The sequence below is a fragment of the Propithecus coquereli genome, unplaced genomic scaffold, assembly GCF_000956105.1.
Source record: "Propithecus coquereli isolate 6110/MARCELLA unplaced genomic scaffold, Pcoq_1.0 Scaffold150, whole genome shotgun sequence".
NCBI lineage: Eukaryota > Metazoa > Chordata > Mammalia > Primates > Indriidae > Propithecus > Propithecus coquereli.
In genome coordinates, this window is record NW_012139414.1 from 6,683,179 (window position 1) to 6,709,481 (window position 26,303).

Consider the following 26,303-nt stretch of genomic DNA (forward strand, 5'->3'; position numbering starts at 1 on the left):
AGTTTTAAGTCTGTATAACACAATACAGTATTTTTAGAGAATGACTGTCCAGGAAAAAAGCAATGAAATGAGCAAAAGGTCCTATGTTGTGCTCGACTGCTTTCTTAGTAAGTACAAGGAGCTTATCAGAATGAGTGCTAATAAAGAAATCTTGTTTTAAAAATGGAATGAAGAAACCCAGAAAATTAGTTTATTAAAAAGCTTTAATGCAAAAGCCAACAGATTAAAGGGCCTGTACTTTGAGTAATTTAAATAGTTTGGGCAGCAAAAGAACTTCTCCAGAAGTCTTATTTAAGTGCAGTCTAATTATGTGTTTTGAAAATGTTTTCATATAAATGAATACACAGAAAAAAAGTTCTTCACCAAGCCAGAGACCTCATTAAGGTAGAAAATATGGTTTTCTAGTTATAATGGGAACACTTAACACCTAATTGGGTCTATATGCTTTAAAATTACCCTGGGCACATAAGGCTTTGTCCAGATGACAAAGGAAATTTATACTTCCTTCATTTCATGAATGACCATGTATGTTCCTGAATCCATGGTCACTCTCAGATCTATCTGAAGCTTGGTTCTTATAGTGGGATTCTTAAATTCAAGTTAATTTGTAAAGATAAAAAGTTTTAAAAACTTAACTTGTATTACTGGGTATAATTCCACGCCTTCGGGGTTGGGGCAGGGGTGGGGGGGGCACTAAACTTGTAAATTCTGCTTAGCTTCTCTTGCAACAATTCCCCTCCATTTTCTCAACAAAATTTAAATTCTTCTAATTTGCATTTCCCTGATAATTAGTGATGTTGAGCATTTTTTTCATGTTTTTTTGGCCATTTGTCTATATTCTTTCAAAAAACTTCTGTTCATTTCTTTTGTCCACTTTTTGATGGGGTTGTTTGGCATTTTTCTTGATTTGTTTGAGTTCTTTGTAGATTCTAGATATCAGTCCTTTGTCAAATGTATAGTTTGCGAACATTTTCTCCCATTCTGTAGGTTGTCTGCTCACTTTGTTGATTATTTCCTTTGCTGTGCAGAAGCTTTTTAATTTAGTTAAGTCCCATTTATATATTTTTGTTGTTGCAATATTTGCCTTTGGGGTCTCAGTCATAAATTCTTTGCCTAGGCATTTGATCCAGCAAGCCCACTGCTGAGTATCTACCCAAAGGAAATGAAGTCATTTTATCAAAAGGACACTTGCACTCAAATGTCTATCACAGCACAATTCACAATTACAAAGATGTAGAATCAACCAAAGTGCCCTTCAATTCATGAGTACATTAAGAAAATGTGGGCCGGGCGCGGTGGCTCTCGCCTATAATCCTAGCACTCTGGGAGGTTGAGGAGGGAGGATAGTTTGAGCTCAGGAGATTGAGACCAGCCTGAGCAAGAGCGAAACCCCTTCTCTACTAAAAATAGAAAGAAATTGGCTGGACAACTAAAAATATGTAGAAAAAATTAACCGGGCATGGTGGCGCATGCCTGTAGTCCCAGCCACTCGGGAGGCTGAGGCAGAAGGATTGCTTGAGCCCAGGAGTTTGAGGTTGCTGTGAGCTAGGCTGACGCCACAGCACTCTAGCCCCAGGCAATAGAGTGAGACTCTGTCTCAAAAAAAAAAAAAAAAAAAAAGATTAAAAAAATAAAGAATATGAAGAGATACTATAAGACTACACCTATTTTAACATTAGCTAATAAGATTAGTTAAAAAAAAAAAAGAGCAAAATAAGTAGCCTTCAGAAAAGTAATAGCACACAACATTTGCTGAATGGTAAAGCATTGTAGTTCGATACTGCAGTGGGTATGCATTATTTAGGTGCGAGTTTTAGCCAAAGGGAATACCCTTGGGAGATGATGAAACTGAAAAAACAAAAAAGTCTAAGTATAAAGTGTTTCCTGATAAAGATAAAATGGCTAAAAAAACCTTTAATGCAGTTCTGAAAATACTTAATTGTCTAGACTTGACCCATGTGCAGAAAAGGGTGCTCACCACTGGCATATACTAGGATTGGAGAAAACAGAAATGATGTGGGAAAAGATGTGGCCAAGAATGGTTCATTGTTTCAGGCCTCAGAAATTTGAGGAAGAGTAATAGTATGGGATGTAGTAGGAAGGATTATCAGTTTACGACAATGTCAGTGGAGCAGCTTAAAACAGAAAAGAATGAATTTTCACATTGAGTAGGCCCTTAAAACAAGATCTAAAAAGTTTACTTGGTGAGAATAACATTAAGTTAAGGTTTTTGAGCAGTTTTGATAAATTGAGTACAAAGGGCACTTTACACTACTACATACTTCACAACTTCACAGAAACTGCCCCAAATTGTACTTAATCAGTTCTCTCAAGAAATGTATATGATTAGTGAGTTGAAGCTACTTAGGTTAGGTTAATTCAGGTGTAAAAAGTGTTTGTTTATTGATTTAGTTATTTGAACCCCAAAAGGGCTTCCATAGGGACACTAAAAAAAATACCTGTTCAATGAGGTATAGGTTGCACAGTGGCTTGAGGAATCTCAGGCCATATCCAGGTCTCTGGTATCAACTACCAATGTCTTGAAAACAGTTAGGCATGGTGGTATCTGCACCAGTTAATTATTTCTTTCTTTTTTTTTTTTTTTGAGACAGCGTCTCACTCTGTTGCCCTGGAGTCAGCCTAGCTCACAGCAACCTCAAACTCCTGGGCTCAAGCAATCCTACTGCCTCAGCCTCCCGAGTAGCTGGGACTACAGGCATGCGCCACCATGCCCGGCTAATTTTTTCTATATATTTTTAGTTGTCCAGATCATTCCTTCCATTTTTTAGTAGAGATGGAGTCTCACTCTTGCTCAGGCTGGTCTTGAACTCTTGACCTTGAGCGATCCACCCGCCTCGGCCTCCTAGAGTGCTAGGATTACAGGCGTGAGCCACTGTGCCCGGACTGCACCAGTTAATTATTTCTTTACTTTAGCACAAATTAAAAAGTCAACTAAATTATTACAGAACAAGAGTACATTATGCTTCTGAGCAAAAGAAAAACAAATCTAAGTTGAGCAATTTTCTAAAATATAATATTATACAGTGTATATGTTATATGTACTATAGTATATATGCTAATTTAGTATAGATATCCTGTGAACATTTCTTACGGGCTTGAGAATAAATAACTACAAAACCTCAGTTTTTATTTCTGTTAAAAATGAAAGTTTCATATCACATGAACTCTTATTAAGGAGATCTATCATTGTTTCTAACTCAAAAGAAAATGATAGCTTGCTTGCTTTAACTCTAAATGTTACTATTTGCTCACAAATACCTAAAGAAAAAGAGAGCTGCTTACTTACACAGTCTAATTAAATTCATAAAGAGCAAAACAGAAAGGTTCTTTTCTCCTTTACAAATTGAATTCAATATTTTTAAAATATTTTGACAGAAGTCCACTGCTTATTAGCCCAGTGATGTCTGACCACAGCTAGAATATAGCTAAGCAGTTAAATGCCTTGATATTTTTTCTAATTCCATTTTCCTTTCTCTCTAAAGCTTCCTTACATCAAAGAAGAGACTTTTAGAGATGATTCTGAGTTTAATGCTTATAGAACGTCACAACAGAATTGATCCCGATTGGCCGGGCGCAATGGCTCATGCCTGTAATCCTAGCACTCTGAGAGTCTGGGGCGGGAGGATTGCTTGAGCTCAGGAGTTCCAAACCAGCCTGAGCAAGAGTGAGACCCCATCTTTACTTAAAATAGAAAAATTAGCCAGGCGTCGTGGTGTGTGCCTGTAGTCCCAGCTACTCAGGAGGCTGAGGCAGAATGACTACTCGAACCCAACAGCTTGACATTGCAGTGTGCTAAGGTAATGCCACTGCACTCTACCTGAGAGTAGAGACTCAGAGACTCTGTCTCCAAAACAAAAAAAGGAAATTAAACAAAAAAACCCTGATTTACAAAATGAATTCCTTTATAGGCAGTCTTGTAAATTATCACCACAGAAATTATGGGTTAAAGACACAGGTAGAAGTCACAATTTCTAGTTCTGACACTGGCAAGAATCTAGCTGTGTAACCTTGAATAAGTCACTTATCCTCTTTCGTTCTGAACTTCCTCATCTACAAAATAAAGAGACAAACATGTTGGTTGCTAACTAAGGTCCCTTTCAATGTCTAAATTCTATCTGTCCCTTCTCTGACTGAACAAGAGGAAATTTAAAAATCAAAATACAAAAAACAAGACAGAAAACAACAAAAAACCCCTAAAATTATTGCTGCTTGTCTAACAATTGTTATATAAAGGTCTACTATGGCAGTTTATACTATTTACAAGGTCACAAGTTAGAAAGGCTCGTTACTAAAGTACATAATTCAAGTGGCTTCGATGTCAGAATTTTCACGTAAAGATGATCCAAACACCATTGAGCTGCAGTGGAAAAGTACTAGCCTGGGAGTCAGGTTTAAACTTGGTTCAAAGGCTTTTCTTAGTTAACTTCACATCTCTTGGTCTCAATTTTCTTAGGTGTAAAATGACACAGTTGCACTATATTACATCTAAAACCTTTCCTAAAACCAAAACTCTGTGTCTAAGTGATTATTCTCAACCTACCCTTTTGTAATGCATTGTTTCCAAAAACAGCTTGGTCTGTTTATAGATTTCTTGGCCTGTCTTGTGGAAGGTCTTGAGAAATTCTATGAACTCCTTAGACACTCTATCCGTTTCAATGCTGGTTTGCCGGTTTATGGAAGGACTGGGAGCTTTTGCTTCCTGAATTTCTGCTGAGAAAATTAAACATAATAAGTTTCATCATATAAAAGATCCATGCATGGAATTACTTTAAGTATCTAACTTAAGATTATTTAAATTATGTTTACTCAAAGTTAAACTTAAATTTAAATCATTTTATGTTTAAATGTTTGGACAACTTTCCTAAAAGTAAGCTAAATCTATTTTACAAGTAGACAAAAACTGCACGCCCTAAAAGATATTCCTATTCAAACAGAAGTTGCTCTATTAGTATTTTCTTAGCCAAAATACATCATGCTTTGGTCTATGTATTTAATCATTAGTACTGAAATGGCACTGCTATCTTGAACAACTTTCTCAAAGATTGCCTGAGTTTATAAAAATAGTCAACAAATAACAATCAGTAAAAGCACAAAACGTTAGATGGCTTATAAAAAAAATTTTAGACAACCTTTCCAAATTCCATTTTACTTGCCAAAAAGGCAAAGGCTAATTTGTGTGGAGACTCAGTTATTTACCGACCATTCAGTTTGTAAGTCACACTGGTCAAAGTAAAAGAATGCATCCGAAGTAGCAGGGAACATGACAGAGTATACATTAGAGAGATAATGGAAGCCAATAATACACATCCAATCAGTTGGACATATAGCTTTCCCCTCTTCGAATAAATACACCGAAAGGAAAATGGGTGTAGTAAGACAGTAAGTACTTTCAGAAAGTATGAACTATCACTGGGTCTCTCATCACATTCTAAGCCTCCTGATTTTGAACTGTGCTCTCTAACAATATTTATAAGGAATTAAAGTATCTCATACTCCCATGATTTCCTTTCATATACAAAATAAAGATAATTTTAAAAGTATCTTTTAAAGATATTAAAAGTCAACCTATTCCATGCTTTTTCAGAGTAATTTCCTATAACCTTATTAATCTTATTTTTTCAACTTGAGGACTTGAACTCAATTTTATTCCAGAGATATAATACATTGTAATGATGAGGTTGTAATAAAGTTCTAAGATAAAAGCAATATTCCTGTTAGAATGACTGGTTTATTCAAGTGGGACAAACACATGTAAATTACCTAGAAGAATATACTATTATATTAACTATGCCAAACTAAAGAGTTCACTTCTCACTTATTATTATATAACTGGTTATTAAACTAACGTGATATTTATGTTTGACTTACATTCAAATAAAAGTGAAAGCACAATTTTTCTCCTAAACTGTACTAAAAATACTAGTTAGCAGAACAAAATTACATTTTATAGTTATCTCTCCAAATCAAGCATTTGCCTATCTTTTAAATCATCAGGACTTCCTAAATATGATTCAAAATCTAGAAACCCTAAAAGAAAAGAATTCAATCACATTATAAGAAAAAAAAAAAAAAAGCAGGCTGGGTTTGGTAGCTGACGCCTGTAATCCTAGCACTTTGGGAGGATCGCTTTAGGCCAGGAGTTTGAGACCAGCCTGGGCAACACAGCGAGAGCCCATCTCTACAAAAATTTAAAAAATTAGCCAGGTGTGGTGGCACACACCTGTAGTCCCAGCTACTCAAGAGGCGGAGCCAGGAAGATCACTTGAGCTCAGGAGTTTGAGGTTGCAGTGAGCTATGATCATGCCACTGCATTCTGGCCCCAGGAGACAAAGTGAGACTCTGTCTCCAGAAAAAAAAAAAAACGGAAATAAAAACAAACAAACAAACAAACAAAAAGGAAAAAGCACACGAAAACCCATACGGCAAACACTGGAAGTCAAAAGTTGACAATACACTGGAAAAAAATGTTTGCAAGCGAATCATAAAGGGCAACTTTCCCTAAGGGTTCTGATAGAAAAGGGGGAAAAATCCAACAGTCCAACGGGTCAATGTGTAAAGAACGCCAACAGTACACAGAAAGGAAACACAGATGGATCTTTACATAAAAAAAGATGCTCAATCTCACTCATGATAACAAATATGCAAATTGAAACTACTATGAGATGCCATTTTAAAAATTTACACACAAAAATCTGAAGTTTGATTTTCATAAGGATATGGGAAAACAGGCACTCTCATACTATGCAAGTGGAATGTAAAATAACACAACTTCAATGGAGGGCAATTTGGCAATAATCATCAAAATTAAAAATGCATTAATTCTATTGCCCAACATTTCTATTTCTCAGAAATTTTCTACTGATATAATTGCACATATACTAAATCACATATGTACAAGGCTACTCACTTTAGCATTACTTGTAATAGCAAAAGACTGGAAACAACTGGCTGCCACCAAAGGACTAAATTATGGTTTAATCCATAAAATGAAATACTATATAGTTATAAAATATAAAAGCATGTTTTATGTACTGATATGGAAACAGCTCATAAATGTATTGCTAAAAAAAGTAGGGTGTGGGTATTGTACTATCATTTATGTAAAATGGGGTGACTGAAATAAGAATATATGTATTTACAAATGACAACAAAAAGCACAAAAGGATACACAAAAAACTAGTAACAAAGCTTGTCTGAATGTGGAGGAAAGATGGTGGTAGCGCTTAGGAACTAGATGGGTGAGGGACAAAAAGAAGAAAGGAAACTTTTGGCTGTACATTTTTCATTTTCCAGCTATTAATATTTGGAGGTATTACCTATTTTTTAAGCACATAAATAAATAAATCAGGTACAATCTAACTCAAAACAAAAATGGCAGTATCTTTTCTGAAATATTTTTTATCCAAATGGAAAACTAAAGATTATGTTGACATCTGTATGACTAGGAAAAAATTCTTTAATATTTGGAATTTAGTCCTTCACTCAATCTTATAAAATTTCACTTCTAGTCATGATGGAATACCAGTGATCAGGTTGACCCCACTACCTTAACAACTGGAAGGTCAGACAAATATATGAAATAATGGTTTTCAGACCCTGGACAACAGGCAGATGGCAGATTAACCCCTGCAAGAAGGGAAACAAACACAGTAAGTCCAAGAGTTTCACAGCTCACTGCTGGGAAAGTTTTTAGGCCATGACATGGGGAGAGACCACTTGAAGAGCCCAGCAGACTTGCTGAATTGAGGAAACAGCATTTAGAATTCAGGGAGGTCAATGTGGCTATAATTTGCATGGTAAAATTCCACAGTAATTTTGGTAAAACACCATGGTAAATTTACCATGCAAATTCTATGGGGAGGAGGAGGCTGCACAGAAAAGCACCAGGTATCTGCAGAGGGGTTCCCTTGAGTCTCTGACTGCGTATCACACATGCATGTGAGGAAATTACCCCAGATTAGAGAAAGAACTACCCAAGTAAAATGCAGAACAGCAATAGCACAAAGGGTGGGAGGAAGAAATGTAAGAATCCTGTTGTAAGATTCTTATATGTAAAGCGGTATATAATGCCATTTGAAGGTAGGTTAAGTTAAAGATGTGTTTTATAAACCCCAGAACAACCACTAACAAAAACAAAACAAAGAGGTATAGCTAATAAACCAATCAAGGAGATGAAGATATAGTCATAAGAAAGGCAAGAAAAGATAAGAAAAGGAACCAAAACCAGATAGGATAAAAGAAAACAAAGAGCAAGGTGGCAAGTTTAAACCCTGTCTTATAAAAAAAAAAATCACATTAAACATAAGTGGTCTAAATAGTCCAATTAAAAAAGATCATCAGATTCGATTAAAAGAAAGACCCCACTATATGCTATCTGTAAGAAATCCACTTTAAATATAAACATAGAGATATGTTAAAAACTAATAAAAAGAAAAGGATATATCATCCAAACAATCAAAAAGAGCTTAAGTGGTTATATCAACATCAGATAAACTAAATTTCAGAAAATGGACTATATTACCAACGATAAAGAGGGGCATTTCATAATGTAAAAGGGGTTAATTCTTCAGGAAGACATGGCAATCCTAAATGTGTATGTACCTATTAACATAGCCTCAAAACTTGTAAAGCAAAATTTGATAGAACTGAAAGGATAAACAAATCCACAATTGGTAGATTTCAATACTTCTCTCTCAGTAGCTGATAGAACAGATGATAAGAGAAAGTCAGTAAACAAAGAATACTTGAACAATGCTATCAACCAACTTGACCTACGTGACATTTACAGTACACTCCACCCAATAAAAACAGAATACACACTCCATCTGACAAAATAACAATGGTAATAACTTACATATAGTGAATGCCTATTACGTGCCAAGCACTTTTACTATGCAATTTTGTATAATCTTCACAAGTCTGTCAGGTAGTACTTTTGTGATTTTTACAAATGAGGAAGCTGAGGTTTGAAGACATTAAGTAACTTGAATAATACTGCAGTAATTTATTTAGCAAAGCTGGAAACTGAACCCAGGTCTGCATGCATTAACTCTAAAGACTGAGCTCTTAATTATGCTACAACTGCCTCCACACATCAAGGATAGGACTGAAAACTTTTCAAAGGAACACTAATCCCTCAGACTTTGGAGGTCTGTAAGCCTGTCAGCGCCAGGAAAACCCTAACCGTTCCCTTTATTGCTTTGCTTGTGTACACTCCCTCCCACAAATATTTTTTGAAAAGATACTTTTGATTTTAAAAAACAAATCTTCTTTTAAAATGTAAATAAAGATTAATTCTATTAGCTAGTTACGAACTACCATAAGTTACTAAGATCAATGCATGGTTGGTTTTCTCCAAACTTCCTAAAAATCAACCCCTACTAAGAGAACAGAAGTTGGGCTTAGAGAGTGGAAAGTTAGACACAGTTCAGGTGTTTGGTACTCAGGAAGGGTGAGTTAGTTTTCAAATGAGTATTCAATGGGTAAGATGAAAAAGTAAAGAAGAAAGATGGAAAAGAACAACTTCACCCACATTAGTTATAGTTTTGGCAAGGGCCCAAATGGCAACTGCTTGCTCTTCAATTTAAAATCACTTTGTGTTTACAGAAACAAAGCTTGTATTTCAAGTATAGCCAGTCAACCGTGACTATCAAGCTTCCCATTCCTCAATCTAAACACTCAATTTAAAAAATTATCTCAGCAGAACAAAATATGCTCTTGAATTATAATAATATTTACAGCTATCATTCAATGAGAATTTTCTACATGCCAGACACTGTGCTTTACTATACATTCTCATTAATCCTCAACTATTTGGTTAGGTAGGTGGTATTATTTTACACATCAACAAAGAGGTTAAGTCACTTATACGGCCAAAATCACATGCTAGTAAGAGGGAGAGCTGGGATTTGAATCTAGGTTTGATTCCCAAGCCAAAAAGTTCTTCACAACCACATAATGTCCACTTATTATTACGGCATCTAATTATTCCTACTTAAATCAACCAATGAGTATCAACTGAGCACCTACTATGTAAGGCTGTCTGAAAGGCTGATCACATATTAAATCAAGTTAAATCTTTAATATTCAAATTTAGTCTGAGAAAGCAAAACCTTCACAAGTAAGTTTATTTGAACAATAGTTTGAGAAAGAGTCAAGATAACCTGAAAGGTCAATATTCAAAAAGAACAGGATCCAATGTCAAATTAAAAAAGAATAGTAAAGATGATTGACACCATTTCTAGTCTAGTAAAAACACATATATCTCAATTTTAAAAAGTTTACCAAAAACATCGCATATTTCTCAGACCATCTAAACAAAAAAGGGGGCAGCCCAATAGAATATTATAGCTCTTCTGATTTTCTCAATTCTTCTGACTCTTGTTACAGTATAAGTAGTATAAGAAATACAAATTTGGTCTTTGCCCCTAGGATCCTGGCACAGAGCTCCTAAATCCTAAAACCCTTGGAATTTCCTGAGTGACAGGAGTGCTTTTTTTTTTTTTTTTTTTTTGAGACAGAGTCCTAGCTCACAGCAACCTCAAACTCCTGGGCTCAAGCGATTCTCCTGCCTCAGCCTCCCGGGTAACTGGGACTACAGGCATGCGCCACCATGCCCAGCTAATTTTTTCTATGTATTTTTAGTTGTCCAATTAATTTCTTTCTAATTTTAGTAGAGACGGGGTCTCGCTCTTGCTCAGGCTGGTTTCGAACTCCTGAGCTCAAACAATCTGCCCGCCTCGGCCTCCCAGAGAGCTAGGATTACAGGCGTGAGCCACCGCCCGGCAGGAGTGCCTTTTATTATTCACAATGAGCCCCTTCCAATCATACCTGAGCTTATGCTAATGAGGTGGCTCTAGTGGGCCCTTGAGGATGTGGATTGGCTGCCAGAGGAACCAACCATGTTATTAGAGGGTTAGAACTTTCAGCTCTGCCCCCTCGACCTCTAAGGAAGAGGAGAGGCTGGAGACTGTCAACCACCAATGGCTAATGAACTATCAATCACACCTACACAATGAAACATCCATAAAAACCCACAATGACAAGGCTCAGGGAGCTTCCAGGGTGGTGAACACATAGAGGTGTGAGGACGGCACCCTGGAGAGGGTGTGGAAGCTCCATGGCCCCTCTCCTACTTTGCTTGTCCTATGCATCCCTTCATTTGGCTGTTCCTGAGTGTATCCTTCATAATAAACCAGCAACAATAAGTAAAGTGTTTCCTGAGTTCTGTGAGTCATTGTAGCAAATTACCAAATGTGAGGAAAGTGGGTGTGGGAACCCCCCCCTCCGCCGTCTCTAGCCAGTGGGTAAGAGGTACAGGTGCTCCCCCCATGGGGTGCCACTGGTGGGGGCAGTCTTGTGACACCGAGCCCTTAACCTGTAGGTCTAACTCCTGATAGTGTCAGAACAGGATTGATCTGGTGGACAGCCAGTTGGTGTTGGAGAATAAAAGACACCACATATTTGGTGTCAGGGAAAAAGCCTCTCACAGTCCTAGGCAATGAAGGTCAGAAACAGATCTCGTTCCAAGTACACTGTATTTGACACATTATAAAAGGTGATTTTATGAGATAAGGTTCAGAGTAAAAACAAAAATACAACCAAGCAGAGCTTACTGAAGAAACAATTGCAAAAACAGCAGTGAGTATGAAATCAGTTCCAAATTCAGCTTGGGAAATTGTAAATTACCTCAGTTTATATAAGTGCCAAAGGCCCTAATGATTAAAGTAATAATTCATTATCAATTTTTCAAAGGACATAACTAACACCACGCTTCTATTTAATTAATATCTGAAATTTAGCTCTTGAGGATAGCACTGAATTTTAGAAGATTATAGTTTCGATTTTTTAAATTTTATTTTGAAGTAACTTCCAACTTATAGAAAAGCTGCAAGATTATTACAGAGTTCCTTTATACCCTTAATCCAGATGCACAAAATTTTAACATTTTGCTACACGTCTGTATTATTTTTTCTAAACCTTTTCAGAGTACATTGCATATAGCATGCTCTTTATCCCTTAATATCAATATTTCTTAATAACAAGGATATTCTTTTATATAACTGCTGCATAGTTATCAAATTCAGGAAAATTTACATTGACACAATACTTTTACTTAATTTAAAATCCATATTCCAATTCTGTCAATTGTTCAAAAATCGTTGGGGCTGTTTTTCTGGTATAGGAGCCAAGTCAGGGTCACACATTGCCTTTAGTGGTTATAAATCTTTGGTCTCCTTTAACTTGGAAACGTCCCCCAGCCTTCCATTTTTTCCAATGTTATGACACTTTTGAATTCAGTCCAGCTATTTTATTGAATACCCCTGAATCAGGATTTTCCTGCTGTTTCCTCATGACTGGCTTCGAGTAATAAATTTTCAGCTTCAATATTTCATAAATGATGTTGTGTTCTCAAAGCATCATATTTGGAGGCACATGATGTCTATCCTCCCTCTGCCATTTGATAGTTACCATGTCTCTATTTGTAATTAATACATCTGTATTGGATTATAAATCTTTTCCATAATATAATCCACACTGTACGGATGCTTTTAGGATATGGCTTTTAAAAACCACTAAAGAGAGTCAGAGAATGTACATGACTATTAAGTACTTAAGTAATAGAAACCTCATTTAATATACATATATTGAGTATTTATTGTGTGTGTATATATATATAATTATATATAAATAAACTGGCTGAGGTATATACATATTTAAGGTAAAGGGATACAATGGGAAAAAACTGAAAAATGGAAAAAAACTGAACCAGGAGTTAGGAGACCCGAGTTCTAATATACCAAACTCATTATACGACCTTGGGTAAATCCGTCAACCTTTACAGACTTTCATATTGCAGTTAGAGCAGCTAATTTTATAATTTTTTTATTATTTCATCTGTTGGCATAAACATGTAACATTTCACTATACATCATAAATTCATAAGGTTAATGGTGACTTTCCCAAAGCAGGAAACAGAATTTAGGCTAAATAGGAATGAATGGCCTTGACCAGTGCCCTTAAGCTCCTTTGCCAGCAGAGATTATTCTATTGGAAGAATAACCTGCATTTTAATTTTTTTTTTTTTTTTTTTGAGACAGAGTCTCGCTCTGTTGCTCTGGGTAGAGTGCAGTGGCATCATCATAGCTCACTGCAACCTCAAACTCCCGGGCTCAAGTGATCCTCCTGCCTCACCCTCCCAAGTAGCTGGGACTGCAGGTGCCTGCTTCAACACCCAGCTAATTTTTTTATTTTTAGTAGAGATGGAGCCTCACTCTTGCTCAGGCTGGTCTCAAACTCATGAGCTCAAGGGATCCTCCCGCCTCAGCCTTCCAGAGTGCCAGGATTACAGGCATGACCCACTGCACCCAGCCATAACCTGCATTTTAAAATAGCTAACACTATGTGTGTCAGGCACTGTGCTGAGCTCTTTACACACATCAACTCATGTGATCCTCATCACATGCCTCTGATAGGTATTACTTGTCCCTCCCTATAGATAGGGCTCAGAGAAATTAGCTTGCCCAAGGTCACACAGTTGGAAATGACAAAGCTGGGACTCAAACCAGGAGTGACTCCAAAGATACCCTACTAAGCACCCTGCCACACTACCTCCTAATAAATAAATCATGGGCCAAAGACATTCTTATTTAATCTCAGGCAGGTACTGATTATTCCCCTTCTATTTAGTACAGACAAAACTGCTATGACTGGAAGCCAACCAAGAAACAATTTCAAAATCATCATGTGAACAAAAAGATTATTTCAAGGCGTGCATTTCTTAAAGACAAACACTGTGTTTTTTGTTTAAAAGAATGCATTTCTTAAAGAGAAATGTTGTGTTTGGGTAATAAGCAACCTTTCCTTTTAATAAAACAAAAGAAAACAGCAAAAGTCACTAAAATCTAGAAGACCAGCAAGGATCTTAAGAGGTAATACTGTGTTATTATTCATTCCCCTGTCTTTTGGCAGACCAAAAACCTCATCACAATTACCCCAGGGTGGGTAAGAGAGGGGGCTCCAAGAGAACAGGACTTCTGAAAGCATCGGCGTTGGTTCCAAGTCTCTCTTGCCATTTCAAATTTACTACATAAATCTGAGTACCAATAAAAGGGTTCCAAGACTGAGGCCTAACAACAGAGATTCTTTCTTGCTTCATGCTTGGCCACTTCAGCTAGCTTGTCTCCTCACTGGAAGAACAATTGTGACTGTAATGACAATCCTCTTGCTGGTTATACGGCATGTTAAGTCGGATGAATAAGATCATCTGTGTTTGAATCCATGCACTAGAAAATACTTAATACTGGTTACTTTTGTCCTTCTAAGATCCCAAAGTGAGCCTTTCCTATATGTTCTCTATATATTTCCTCAAGACACAAGCTGTCTCTCAAACAAGCTCTTAGAGAGAAAAATCTCTCTCAGATGACTTTCAAGTCTAGAAACAGCCATTTTTGATAAGCTGTGGACAGTGAGGGGTATTATACAAAGGAGAACAAAGCAGGCTCCAAAAAAATAAAGGCACAAAAAACTCCCAAAGAGACAATCATTTGGATGGGAATGAATTTTATAGATAAAGCTACATATTTTAACTCTCTTCATTCCTCCTATAAACAAATGTCTCTAAAACACAATGTCCTTCAACCAAAGAGAGTACTGGTTTCATATATTGTCTGACCCTCGAATTTAATTTTGGTCTCAAATCTGGGTTGGTATTCCGTAAAAGCTTACAGAAACTAGACAGCTGAGCCCACACCCACTATGGATCTACTCTGTATCTCACTCAGACACAGAAGGAAAAAAAGAGTATCAGAAAATTACCCTTCTTTGATCCAACCCTGGAGGAAGCACTGAAGAACTTCTTCACTGTGGTAACCTTGCGGGTCTTCTCATTGGTTTTCTTTTCTTCAAACTTGGAAAATGTGAGGGACTGGGCTCCTTGGTTGCTCTGACTGCTGGCAAAGGCTTCCTCCTCCTCCCGCTGAAGCCTGTAATTTAAGAAAGAATAAGAATGCTCCAAGGTTTCATTGTATGCAAAGGTTATTAATTGAGGAGGATCTAAAATTTTAGAACTAGAGGCTAAATATATCGAATAGGACTGAGGTCTCTGATGGATAACTACAGATAAAACTGTTTTATGTGCTATGACAGACTCCAAAGAGGACCCTCTCCACAGATCACGCTCACTCAGCAATCACGCTAGGGCTACATGAAAGAGATAAAGTCTAGCCCTTTTCCCTAATAAGCTCAAGGTTGGAACGGAGAAGGAGATAAGTAAATAATTAACACATAATGGGACAGTTCCTATAGTAGAGAGTAAAAATCAAGTGCTACAAAAACACAGGAAAGAACAAATAAATCTGCTGCAGGAGTCTGAGAAGGCTTTACAACGGTGACATTTGGGTCGGGTTCTAGAAGATGAATAGGATTCGACTAAGTGAAAGGACATTCCAGGAAGAGGGAACTACAAATGTGAAAGTGTGTGGTTTGTCCTAGAACAAGTTCAGTGTAGCCAGAGCACTGATGGTGTGATGAACTGAACATTGAAGGAGGCACCAGAAGGACCCTGACCACTAAGGCCGCTATTCTGGATTTCATCATGTGGTGGGGAAACAAGAAAGACTCTGAATACAAGAAGTTACCATTATGGGATCTGTGCTTTAGAAAGATAATGCAGATAGCTGTGTGAACAACTTGAGGGACAGAGAGATGAGAGACATAGACCATAATTAAAAGTATACTACAAAGGTTTAAGTGAAAGAAAATAAGTACTCGGAAAATAGGAGTAGAAAGCATGAAATTCAAAAGACATTTCTAAGCTAGAATAAGTAGAACTTGGTCAAACAGTTTAGGTGACAAGGGAGGTAAAGGTGAAATTAAGAGTGAGTCCAAGGTTTTTTAGCTAACTCGATAAACAGTGATGCCATTAATTAATATAGCAGAAGGGTGAGGAGGACAATGTTGGGAGTGGAAAGAATAAAATAAAAGCAATAAATTTGGCTTCAGATCAACCGCATTTGAAGTATCTGTAATAAATCTTAAGCACTACCTATAAAACAATGGTTCTCAAAGTGTGATTTCCCAGACAGCAGCATCAGCATCACCTGGGAACTTGTTAGAAATGCAAATTCTCTGGTCCCACTCTCAAGCTACTAAAATCAGAGACTCTGAGGGTGAGGTCCAGCAATCACTGTTTTTATGAGCTTTCCAGGTGATTCTGATGCCTGTTCAAATGTGAAAAATACTGATGTAGAAATCTCAAGTGAGGTCACAACTGGAAGCAGTAAGAAATAGAAACAAAAATTACAGGTGGAGGTATTAGGCTGGTCACAGTGGAATGTGCATACAGTCTCAGCTACTTAAGATTCTGGGCTAGGAGGATGGCTTGAAGCCAAGAGTTTGAGGCTGCAGTGCACTATAGTTGCATCTGTGAATAGCCACTGCACCAGGCAACAGAGTGAAACCTCATTTAATTAATTAATAATATAGTCTCCAACTATAATTGTCAAAAACGAAAAAGAATGAGGGAAATAATGCTTGATTAGAGGCATATGCAAGGCCTGAACTAGTTATATCATATATACTACCTCATTTAATCTTCACCATGAAGTATGCTTACCTCTTCCATTCTTCTACTCTAAGGGGCTTATTATCTAAATTTGAGAACTAAGACTAACATAACCCAAACATAAAATAATCACAAGATAAACACAAAATGAAGAAATCACTGAAAACTATTCATTAAATGTGGACTGAGAAGAAGAGAAAAAAAAATCCTTAATATTAAACTGACTTACTGACAGCTCAAAACAGAAAAGAAAAATGTATTTGGACAATGACAGGGCTATTTATTCAATTATGCCACTGTTAAATCATCCCTAGTTAAGTCCTTTTACCGCTCTGCCAGTTCCCAATCCTCTTGAATCTGCTTCTGCCTGGCTTTGTGGTACTCCTCCCTCCAGCACTTGGAGCAGAAACCCTGCCAAGCAGGGTTGCCGTAGTAACCACATCCTTTCTTGCACAGGAGCTCCGATTGATCCACATGAATTCCTCGGCGTTCAGACTTAAGGCTCATCTTCTTCCTGCTAACCAAGAAACAAACAAGAAAGTGTTCTTGAAAATGAATTCACTATCATTCTAACCAAAAGCATAGTAATTACGAACTAAAAAATGAGTGAGTCCATTATCTTCAAGCTATAAGAGAGAGAAGAATGAAGGAGAGGGAGGAAGGAAAAGAGGGAAGGAGAGAGAGAAGGAAGGAAGAAAGAAGAAAAAAAGGTAAATACAGCAAATTCCTGACATAATCATATTAAAGAAAAAAACTTATTCCCTGCTTAAAATACAAAAAACACTTTTTTTAAGGGCCAATATTGAAGACCTAAATGTAAGACCAGAAACTATAAAAAACCACAAAACCCAAATAATCCAATTTAAAAATGGGCAAAGGACTTGCATAGATAATTCTCCAAAGACCTACAAATGGCCAACAAACATATGAAAAGATACTCAATGAGCTGGGCATAGTAGTTTGCACCTATAATCTCAGCCACTTGGGAGGCTGAGGCAGGAAGATGGCTTGAGCCCAGGAGTTTGAGGCTGCAGTGAGCTATGATTGAACCATTGCACTCCAGCCTGGGTGACAGAGCAGGACTCTGCCTCTTTAAAAAAAAAAAAAGAACTAGTGAATTAGTATCCCCATTTCACAGTTGAGGGAAAAAACAAAAAGAGGTCAGGTTTGTGTCTAAGATCACACATGTTGGAGCTAAAATTTGAATTCATAATGCAAAGTCAGTTTTCTTTTCTACTATATCATATTTAAACTTATTTGTTCATAGCATCACAATTGTACGGTAAATTGCTATGCAACAATTTCCATTCAAACTGAAACTACATGATCCTCATTCTTTTCTACATAAACTGCCAAACAAGCACAGAAAAAAGCAGCACTCTATAGTGATCATTCAAAAAACTCAAATGTGCAGACTGAATTAAGTCCTACATCTTGGGGATCCTAACATTAATTCAACTTGAACATTTACTAAGTGCCAACTGTGTGCACAGAATTGAGCTAACGCCACTGGTGATGCAACTGATGGAAAATGTTCTTGCCCTCATGAAGCTCATAACGAGAATCACAGGCAGACTGAAAAATGAAGAAAAAGGGAAAGTACTTAAGAAGCTGGGGAGGGGAGAAGGCATGGTCATGCTGACTTAGGCAGTACGGAGAAACCACCTGGGGGTGGTGGCAGTAGACATTAAAGAGCCTCGAGTTGCACCTAGGTTGCGGAAAGACAACGTGAAGAGGGAGGACATTCTGGATAGGAAGCACATCTTTCACAAAAAACTATGAGACAGGAAAGCAAACTAGAACATGAATGATGTGGTATAAACATGAGGTAAACTGAAGAAGTTAGGTGCAAAGTCAAATTATGACGGATTACTAAAACTCCAGGCTACAGAGTCTGGATTGAAGCCCCACTGAAAGCTCCTGAAAGGGGGAAAGCATGATAAGATTTCCATTTTAAAGCCATAAAACTTGACAGATGGAGTTCTGTCTTCTAGCCTGACAGAGTGAAGAGGACAATAAATCCTCTCCTCCAAAAGCAACTATAATGATGGATAAAACTTCTACTTTCTTCTGATGGGTTTATGTTCATGCCAATGAATCCACTCAAAACTTCAGCATCCTCACCCACCCCCATTTTTTGCAGGGGTCTCTCGGGTCTCCTCTGTGTGTAGCACAGGCTCTCCTGGTCAGAGTGGAAGCCTAACTGGCTAGAGGTGTTTGAGGATAATCTCGATCTTCGAATAAACAATAATCTCTGGCTGAACATTAAGGCATGCAGACACAGGGGTGACCCCTAGAAGGAAGTTTGGCATAAAATAATAACAAGGAAGAAAAACTGAGTAGAGACATCAGTGGCTGCAGTTGTCAGGGAGAGAAACTTTACAGATTTCGTCCAACTATAAAACCTGGACAGTATGCATTGAGCACCACTTTTGAAGATCCTGAAAAGCAACAAAGAGAACTAGGGAAGAAGACCAGAATTCAAAGCATCACTGAACCCTCACTGAGATTATTTTTTTCCCTCCAGAATCACCAGATCAACCCAGAAATGGGTATCAGGGAACAGAGAGAGTTCCTCTAGTTCAGGCTCAAGGCATGAGAAAAGGGAATTCCTAACACTCAGAGAGAATATGGGGATTCTTCCATTTTACTGCCTTTCCCCCTTCTCTTGAGACACAGTGCCCAAGCAATCATGTGGTGTGTCTACAGCAAAGGCTGAGTGAGAGACCGAGGTGCCAAACTCTGAGCAAAGAGAACTATCGATTTTCCCCACTCTCTATCCTCCCATTGCTTGGCCTCAAATGTACAGTGATGGAAATATTAATACAGCGCAAAGTGAGGTAACTAAATGCACAGTTTTCCGGACACAGGAAAGAAAAGATGAGCATCTAGGGAACAAAAAGAGAAATTGCTGAGAATGAGGACTCAAGAAAGCAATTTCTGGGTCCAACCCTAAGCTGTGCATGCATGGTCTGATGTTATACAGTACCAAAGATTTTTAAATTGAAACTGAGAGACCACTGTGCAGCTCTCAGACCAGTGCATGTCTGAGCATGAAACAGGTGGAAACAGCACTGCAAAAGCTTTGAAAATGAACTGACATTGGAACCACAGCCCACAGAACTTGCATCCTGAACTTGACAACAAAACAAAAAACTGTGTTGCTGTTATGACACTGTTAAGAAAATGAATGGACAAGGTACAGACTAGTAGAAAATACACGCAAATCACATCTTTGACAAAGAACTTACATCTCCAGATATAAAGAACTCTCAAAACTCAATTTTAAGAAAACAAACCACCCAATTAAAAACTGGAGAAAAAACTTGAACAGATAGTTTACCAAAGAAGATATACACATTGGTAGCCCACATTTCTGTAAGAGAAGCCTTTGCTACAGACTGTCTCCTCAAGGTTGTGTGTATATTGAACATCCTTACAAGACAAAGATGTTATTTCCTTCCAGAGCAGAGGACAAGTTTGTTTCCTGTCTAGTACAATAAATATGTTTCCATCCACATCAAAGGTCTGGCAGGTTTGTTTGCCACCGATTATGATATTTGGGTTTCCTGAACTTGGATTCCTTAGATCGACATTGCTCGCATGGCATTTGTGGGGCAAAGGTGGTCCATGTGAACATGAAGCTTGTTCTGCTGATGTCCTGTGAATAATAGAGTCCTTTGTCTCCAATCGAGTCTCATGTCTTTGGCCAGTATCCATGAAACTATGGTAGACTAATTGCTACTTCTAAGTAGGATAATAACTCAGGTCCTTCTCAGTTCTTGACAACACAGTGGCAAATAAGCACACGAAAGGTGTTCAACACCATTAGTCATTAGAGAAATGCAAATTAAAACCATCATGAGGTATCACTCACACCTATTAGAATGGTTAAAATAAAAAACACTGACGATACCAAGTGGTAGCAAGGATGCAGAACAACTACTGTTCTCACACATTTCTAGTGGAATGCAAAATAGTACAGCCACTGTGGAAACAGTTTGATAGTTTTTTAAAAAGTTAAAGATACAATATCATATGATCCAATCCCACTCCTGGGTATTTCCTCTAGAGAGATAAAAACTGATGCTTACTCAAAATTCTGTACATAAACGTTTATTCGTGATCATCAAAAAATGGAAATAACCAAAATATCCTTCAATGGGTAAATAAACTACAGTACATCCATACAACAGAATGCTACCAAAAATAAAAAAAAGGAACAAAGTATTAATACACTGAACAACTTGGATGAATCTCAATGGCTTTACGCTGAGTGAAAGAAGCCAGTATCTAGTCCCTTCAGGCTGCTGTAACAAAATACCATAAACTGGGTAGGTTATAAACAACAGAAATTTATTTATCACAGTTCTGGAGGCTGGGAAGTCCCAGATCAAGATGTCAACAGATTTGGTGCCTGGTGAGGACCTGCTTTCTGATTCACAGAAGGTACCTTCTTATTGTGTCTTCACATGGTGGAAGAGGGAGACCAACTCTCTGGGGAAACTTTTGTAAGGGCACTAAACCTAATCATGGGGATCCACCCTCATGACGTAATCACCTCTCAAAGGTGCTACCCCCTAATATCATCACCTTGGGGGTTAGAGGTGATAGAGCTATTCTGTATTCTGATTGTGGACATGGTTACATAAATCTACTAAAATTTCAAAATTCATAGGACTGTATACTCCTTCCAAATCAATTTCACTCTGATTATTAAAAAAGGAAAACTTGAGAGGTAATTTCTATGTTGGATTGGGAAGAAGTACAGAACAGAAGACAGGGACACTGACCAAAAAAACAACTACAATAAAAGGTTATTATTATAAGGAAAATAATACAGAAGGAATGGAAAGAGGAGGGATGGGAATCCATTTTACAAGTAGGATCTGTAAGAGTTAATTAATGAGACAGCAGGGAGAGGGAAATCTAATTAGAAAAGACTTTCAAGTTTACAAATTCTCTTTACGTCCTCTACAAGGGTAAAGCCCTGCAAGGACAGGATTTAGATCTAAGGCACTAGCCATTTATAAATAGTAGATGAAGTTGAGAAAGAAGGAAACAAAAGAATAACAGGTAGAAAGGAAGAAAAGAAGAAAAGAGTAATAGAGTCCTAGAATGTTGAGCTGAAGAAACTTTAAAGACCATCTACCTTATGGCCGGGCGCGGTGGCTCACGCCTGTAATCCTAGCTCTCTGGGAGGCCGAGGTGGGCAGATCGTTTGAGCTCAGGAGTTCGAGACAAACCTGAGCAAGAGCGAGACCCCGTTTCTACTAAAAATAGAAAGAAATTAATCGGACAATTAAAAATCCATAGAAAAAATTAGCCAGGCATGGTGGCGCATGCCTGTAGTCCCAGCTACTCGGGAGGCTGAGGCAGAAGGATCGCTTGAGCCCAGGAGTTTGAGGTTGCTGTAAGTTAGGCTGACGCCACGGCACTCACTCTAGCCTGGGCAACAAAGCGAGACTCTGTCTCAAAAAAAAAAAAAAAAAAAAAAAAAAAGATAAAGACCATCTACTTTATCCTACAGAGAAAGACACTCACGGAGACTAGGAAGTTATCACTTATTCAATCAAAAAGGTGTAAGTGGCAGAGACATCACTAAATCCTACATTTAATATACTAAGTCCTGGGTTCCATCAACATATTTTGAGAGGCCAGGCGTGGTGGCTCATGCCTGTAATCCTAGCACTCTGGGAGGCTGAGGTGGGAGAATAGCTTGAGGTCAGGAGTTTGAGACCAGGCTGAGCAAGAGGAAGACCCTGTCTCTACTAGAAAAAAATTAGCCAGGCAACTAAAAATAAAAAAAAAAAATTAGCCAGGTTTGGTGGCTTGTGCCCGTAGTCCCAGCTACTCGGGAGGCTGAGGCAGGAGGATCGTTTGAGCCCAGGACTTTGAGGTTGCTGTGAGCTAAGCCGACGACACGGCACTCTAGCCCGGGCAACAGAGTGAGACTCTGTCTCAAAAAAAAATTTTGAGAATCTGAGCTAGTCTCACCATATCATCCTGTGGTCCCTTTCTTTCCTTCCAAGAGGAATGGGCAAAAGGAAACATCAATTTTTTTCCTTAGATCAATTAAGTTTTAAAAATTTTATACTATAAATATTATAGCACAGGTCTATGTAACTAAAATGGACATCTTTGGGGGAGTCTGCCTGGCACACATGCCAATACTTCCCTTGTATCGGGAATCTGTTCCCTCAATCCACAAAGATAAGCCTCCAGCAGCCATTATGTATGAGATGACTGGGCCCCACTTCAGGGCCACAGCTGATGGAACCAGAGGTGGACACCTGACCCTAAGTAGCTCAGAGTCTCTTATTTGGAGTATTAAAAATGGGACTAAGTCTGAGCTGTTCTCTTGAATGATAGATGAGGTGTGTGGCATGACCATCTGTCATCAAGTGGTCTGAGTACCAGGACAGCCAGTCTGCCTAGTGAAATAGATACACAGCAAGAAAGCAGAGAAAAATGGCGGGGGAAAAATACTCCGTAGGTCCTGAGAGGTTTCAATGTCCCAGTTTCAATCCCTGGATAAGAGCTAGCTGCATGCCTACCCTCAGACTCTGAGACACAAGTCTCAATCCCCTATCGCTCTTTTCTTTTATTCTTAGACTAATTCCAGAGCCTATTATCTGGACCCAAATACTTGTGCAGATACTCTTCAAGAGTTAGAAAAACGTAACAGGAGTACTTTGAGGATTACTGGCATACATTAAAAGCTCAATATGTTAGAATACAAACAATAATAATAGCTATGAGTCGAAAAAGACTGCCTTGGCCTGGACCATGAGATCATGGAGATCAATAAAACCCCTGCTCTGCCATTTACTTGAAATGTGACTTTAGGCAAATTATTTCACACTTCTGACACTTCCACTCATACCTCCCTCTCTGAAACTTCTGCTCCTACCATTCTCCACCTTTTCACCAAACCAAAGCCTCATGGACCTTGTGCCCCCATAACCTTCACTCTCTGGTTATGTTACCTTACATAGCAAAAAAAAAAATTGACAGATATAATTAAGGTTACTGATGATTATTTGACACAAAAATAAGGAAGTTATCCTAGATTATCTGGTGTGTCCAATATAAGCACATGAGCCCTCAGATGCAGAAGAGAACAAGGACCCAGAATAGCCAAAACAATTTTGAAAAGGAATGAAAGATATTTCCTGATTTCGAAATGTACTACAAAGCAATGGTGATTAACACAGTGTGGCACTGGCACAAGGACAATCATATGGATCAGTGGAATAAAATTCGGAGTCCAGAAATAAACCGACACATCTATGGTCTAATGATTTTCCACAAGGTGCCAAAACCCTTCAATGGAGAAAGGAGGGTGGGAGTGGGAGGCATAGGAAAAAAAAAATCGTGTTATAGCTCTTTTAGAATTTGTCTAGCAGATTTTCCAGTCCTCACCAGAAGATCTCCCAAAAAAGAAAAAAAAAAAAGGGAGAGAGAGAGAGAGAGAGAAAGGAGAATCTTTTCAACAAATAGTGCTGGGACAATTGGATAGCCACATGCAAAAGAATCAAATTGGATGCTTACCTCTCACTACATATAAAAATTAACTCAAAATGGATCAAAGACCTAAATGTAAGACTAAAACTCTCAGAAGAAAGCAAAGAGGTAAGTTTTCATGATCTTTGAGACTTGGCAAAAGATTCTTAGATATGGCACCAATATGAGCAACAAAAGAAAGGACATAAATTGTACTCTGTGAAAATTTAGGCTAGGCATCGTGGCGCATGCTTACAGAACTAGCTACTCAAGGAGGCTGAGGCTAGAGGATCACATGAGCCCAGGAGTTCAAGGTCACAGTGAGTTATGACCGTGCCACTGCACTACAGCCTATGCAACAGAGCAAAACTCTGTCTCTTAAAAAAAAAAAAACCAAAATAATTTTAAATGTTTGTGCTTCAAAGGACCTCATCAAGAAGGTAAAAAAAAGGCCTAGTGCAGTGGCTCAGGTCTGTAATCCCAGCACTTTGGGAGGCCAAGGCAGGAGGATTATTTGAGGCTAGGTGTTTGAGACCAGCTTGGGCAACACAACAGCCCCCTCTCTACAAAAAATAAAAATTAGCCAGGCACAGTGGTGCATACCTGTAGTCCCACCTACTCTGGAGGCTGAAGCAGAAGGATTACTTGAGCCTAGGAGTTGGTAGTTGCAGTGAGCTGTGATCACACCACTGTACTCCAGTGTGGGCAAAAGAGCAAGACCTGTCCCTGTCTCTCTCTCTCTCCCTCTCTCTTTCTTACTCACACACACACATACCAAATGAAAAGACAACCCATAGAAGAGAGAAAATATTTGCAAGTCATTTGTGTAATAAGGAACTTGCAACCAGATTTTAAAGAACTGTTACAAGTCAATAGTAAAAAGATAGATAAACATAATCTTTTAAATGGGCAAAAGATCTGAGTAGACATATCTCCAAGAAAGATATACAAATGGTCAATCAGTACATGAAAAGATGGTTAACCATCATTAATCATCAGGGAAATGCAAAACACACACTAAGATGCTATTTCACATTCACTAGGATAAGTAGGATCAAAAAGTCAGAAAATAGCCAGGTGCAGTGGCTCATGCCTAAAATCCTAGCACTTTAAAAGGCCGAGGTGGGAGAACTGCTTGAGGGGAGGAGTTCAAGACCATCCTTGGCAACATAGTGAAACCTCAACCCCATCTCTACTAATAATTAAAAAAAAAAAAGAGCCCAGGTGTGGTGGTACACACCTGCAGCCCTAGCTACTTGGAAGGCTGAGGCAGGAGCCCAGGAGTTTGAGGTTGCAGTGAGCTATCATGGTACCACTGCTGGAAACAGCATGAGACCCTGTTTCTAAAAAGAAAGAAAAAGAAGTCAGAAACTAACAAGTGTTGGCAAGAAGCTGGAGAAACTGGAACCCTCATACACTGTTGACAGGAACGTAGAATGGTACGGCCATTGTGGAAAAGTCTGGCAGTTCCTCAAATGATTAAACAGAGTGAGCTTTTAACTCAGCAATTCCATTCCTAGATACATACCCGAGAGAAATAAATACATGTGCCCACAGAGAAACTTCGACATGGATGTTTACAGGAGCATTATCCATAATAGTCAAAGAGTGGAAACAACCCAAATGTCCATCAACTGATGAACAGATAAACAAAATGTGATAAATCTATAAAATGGACTATTATTTGGTCATATAAAGGAACAAAGTACTTATACATGCTACAACATGATCAACCTTGAAAACATTATGCTAAGTGAAAGAAACCAGTCATAAAAGACCACATATTATATAAATCCATTCATACAAACATCCACAACAGGGAGATCTATAGGGACAGAAAACAGATTAGTGGTTACTCTGTGCAGAGGGAAGAGAATGAGAAGGGGATAGCAAAGGGTATGGGGCTTCTTTTTGAGATGATGAAAATGTTCTAAAGTTGGCTGTGGTAATGGTTGCCACTGAATTGTGCACTTTAAAAGCGTGAATTTCATGGTAGGTGAATTAAACCTCAATAAAGTTGTCTTTTTAAAAAGCAGAAGAGGGCCGGGCACAGTGGCTCACGCCTGTAATCCTAGCACTCTGGGAGGCCGAGGCGGGTGGATCGCTCAAGGTCAGGAGTTCGAGACCAGCCTGAGAAAGAGCGAGACCCCGTCTCTACTAAAAAGAGAAAGAAATTAATCGGACAACTAAAAATATACAGAAAAAATTAGCC

The 26,303-nt window shown here is 38.2% G+C and overlaps 1 protein-coding gene across 5 annotated transcripts in view; it reads right to left on the reverse strand.

Annotated features, from left to right (window-relative positions):
* RABGEF1 (RAB guanine nucleotide exchange factor (GEF) 1) overlaps positions 1–26,303 on the reverse strand; it is a 79,523-nt gene that overhangs the window by 21,552 nt on the left and 31,668 nt on the right. For 2 of the 5 annotated variants that reach the window (XM_012640353.1, XM_012640355.1), the window contains exons 2-4: positions 16,914–17,102; positions 14,839–15,005; positions 4,562–4,731 (exon numbers count right to left, since the gene is read on the reverse strand). In XM_012640353.1, the coding sequence (XP_012495807.1) occupies positions 4,562–4,731; positions 14,839–15,005; positions 16,914–17,092 (516 nt within the window). In that variant the 5' untranslated portion in view covers positions 17,093–17,102. Of the gene's footprint in view, positions 1–4,561; positions 4,732–14,838; positions 15,006–16,913; positions 17,103–21,737; positions 21,758–26,303 lie in introns of those variants that run through there. The other 3 variants (XM_012640354.1, XM_012640357.1, XM_012640356.1) reach the window with 3 other exon arrangements.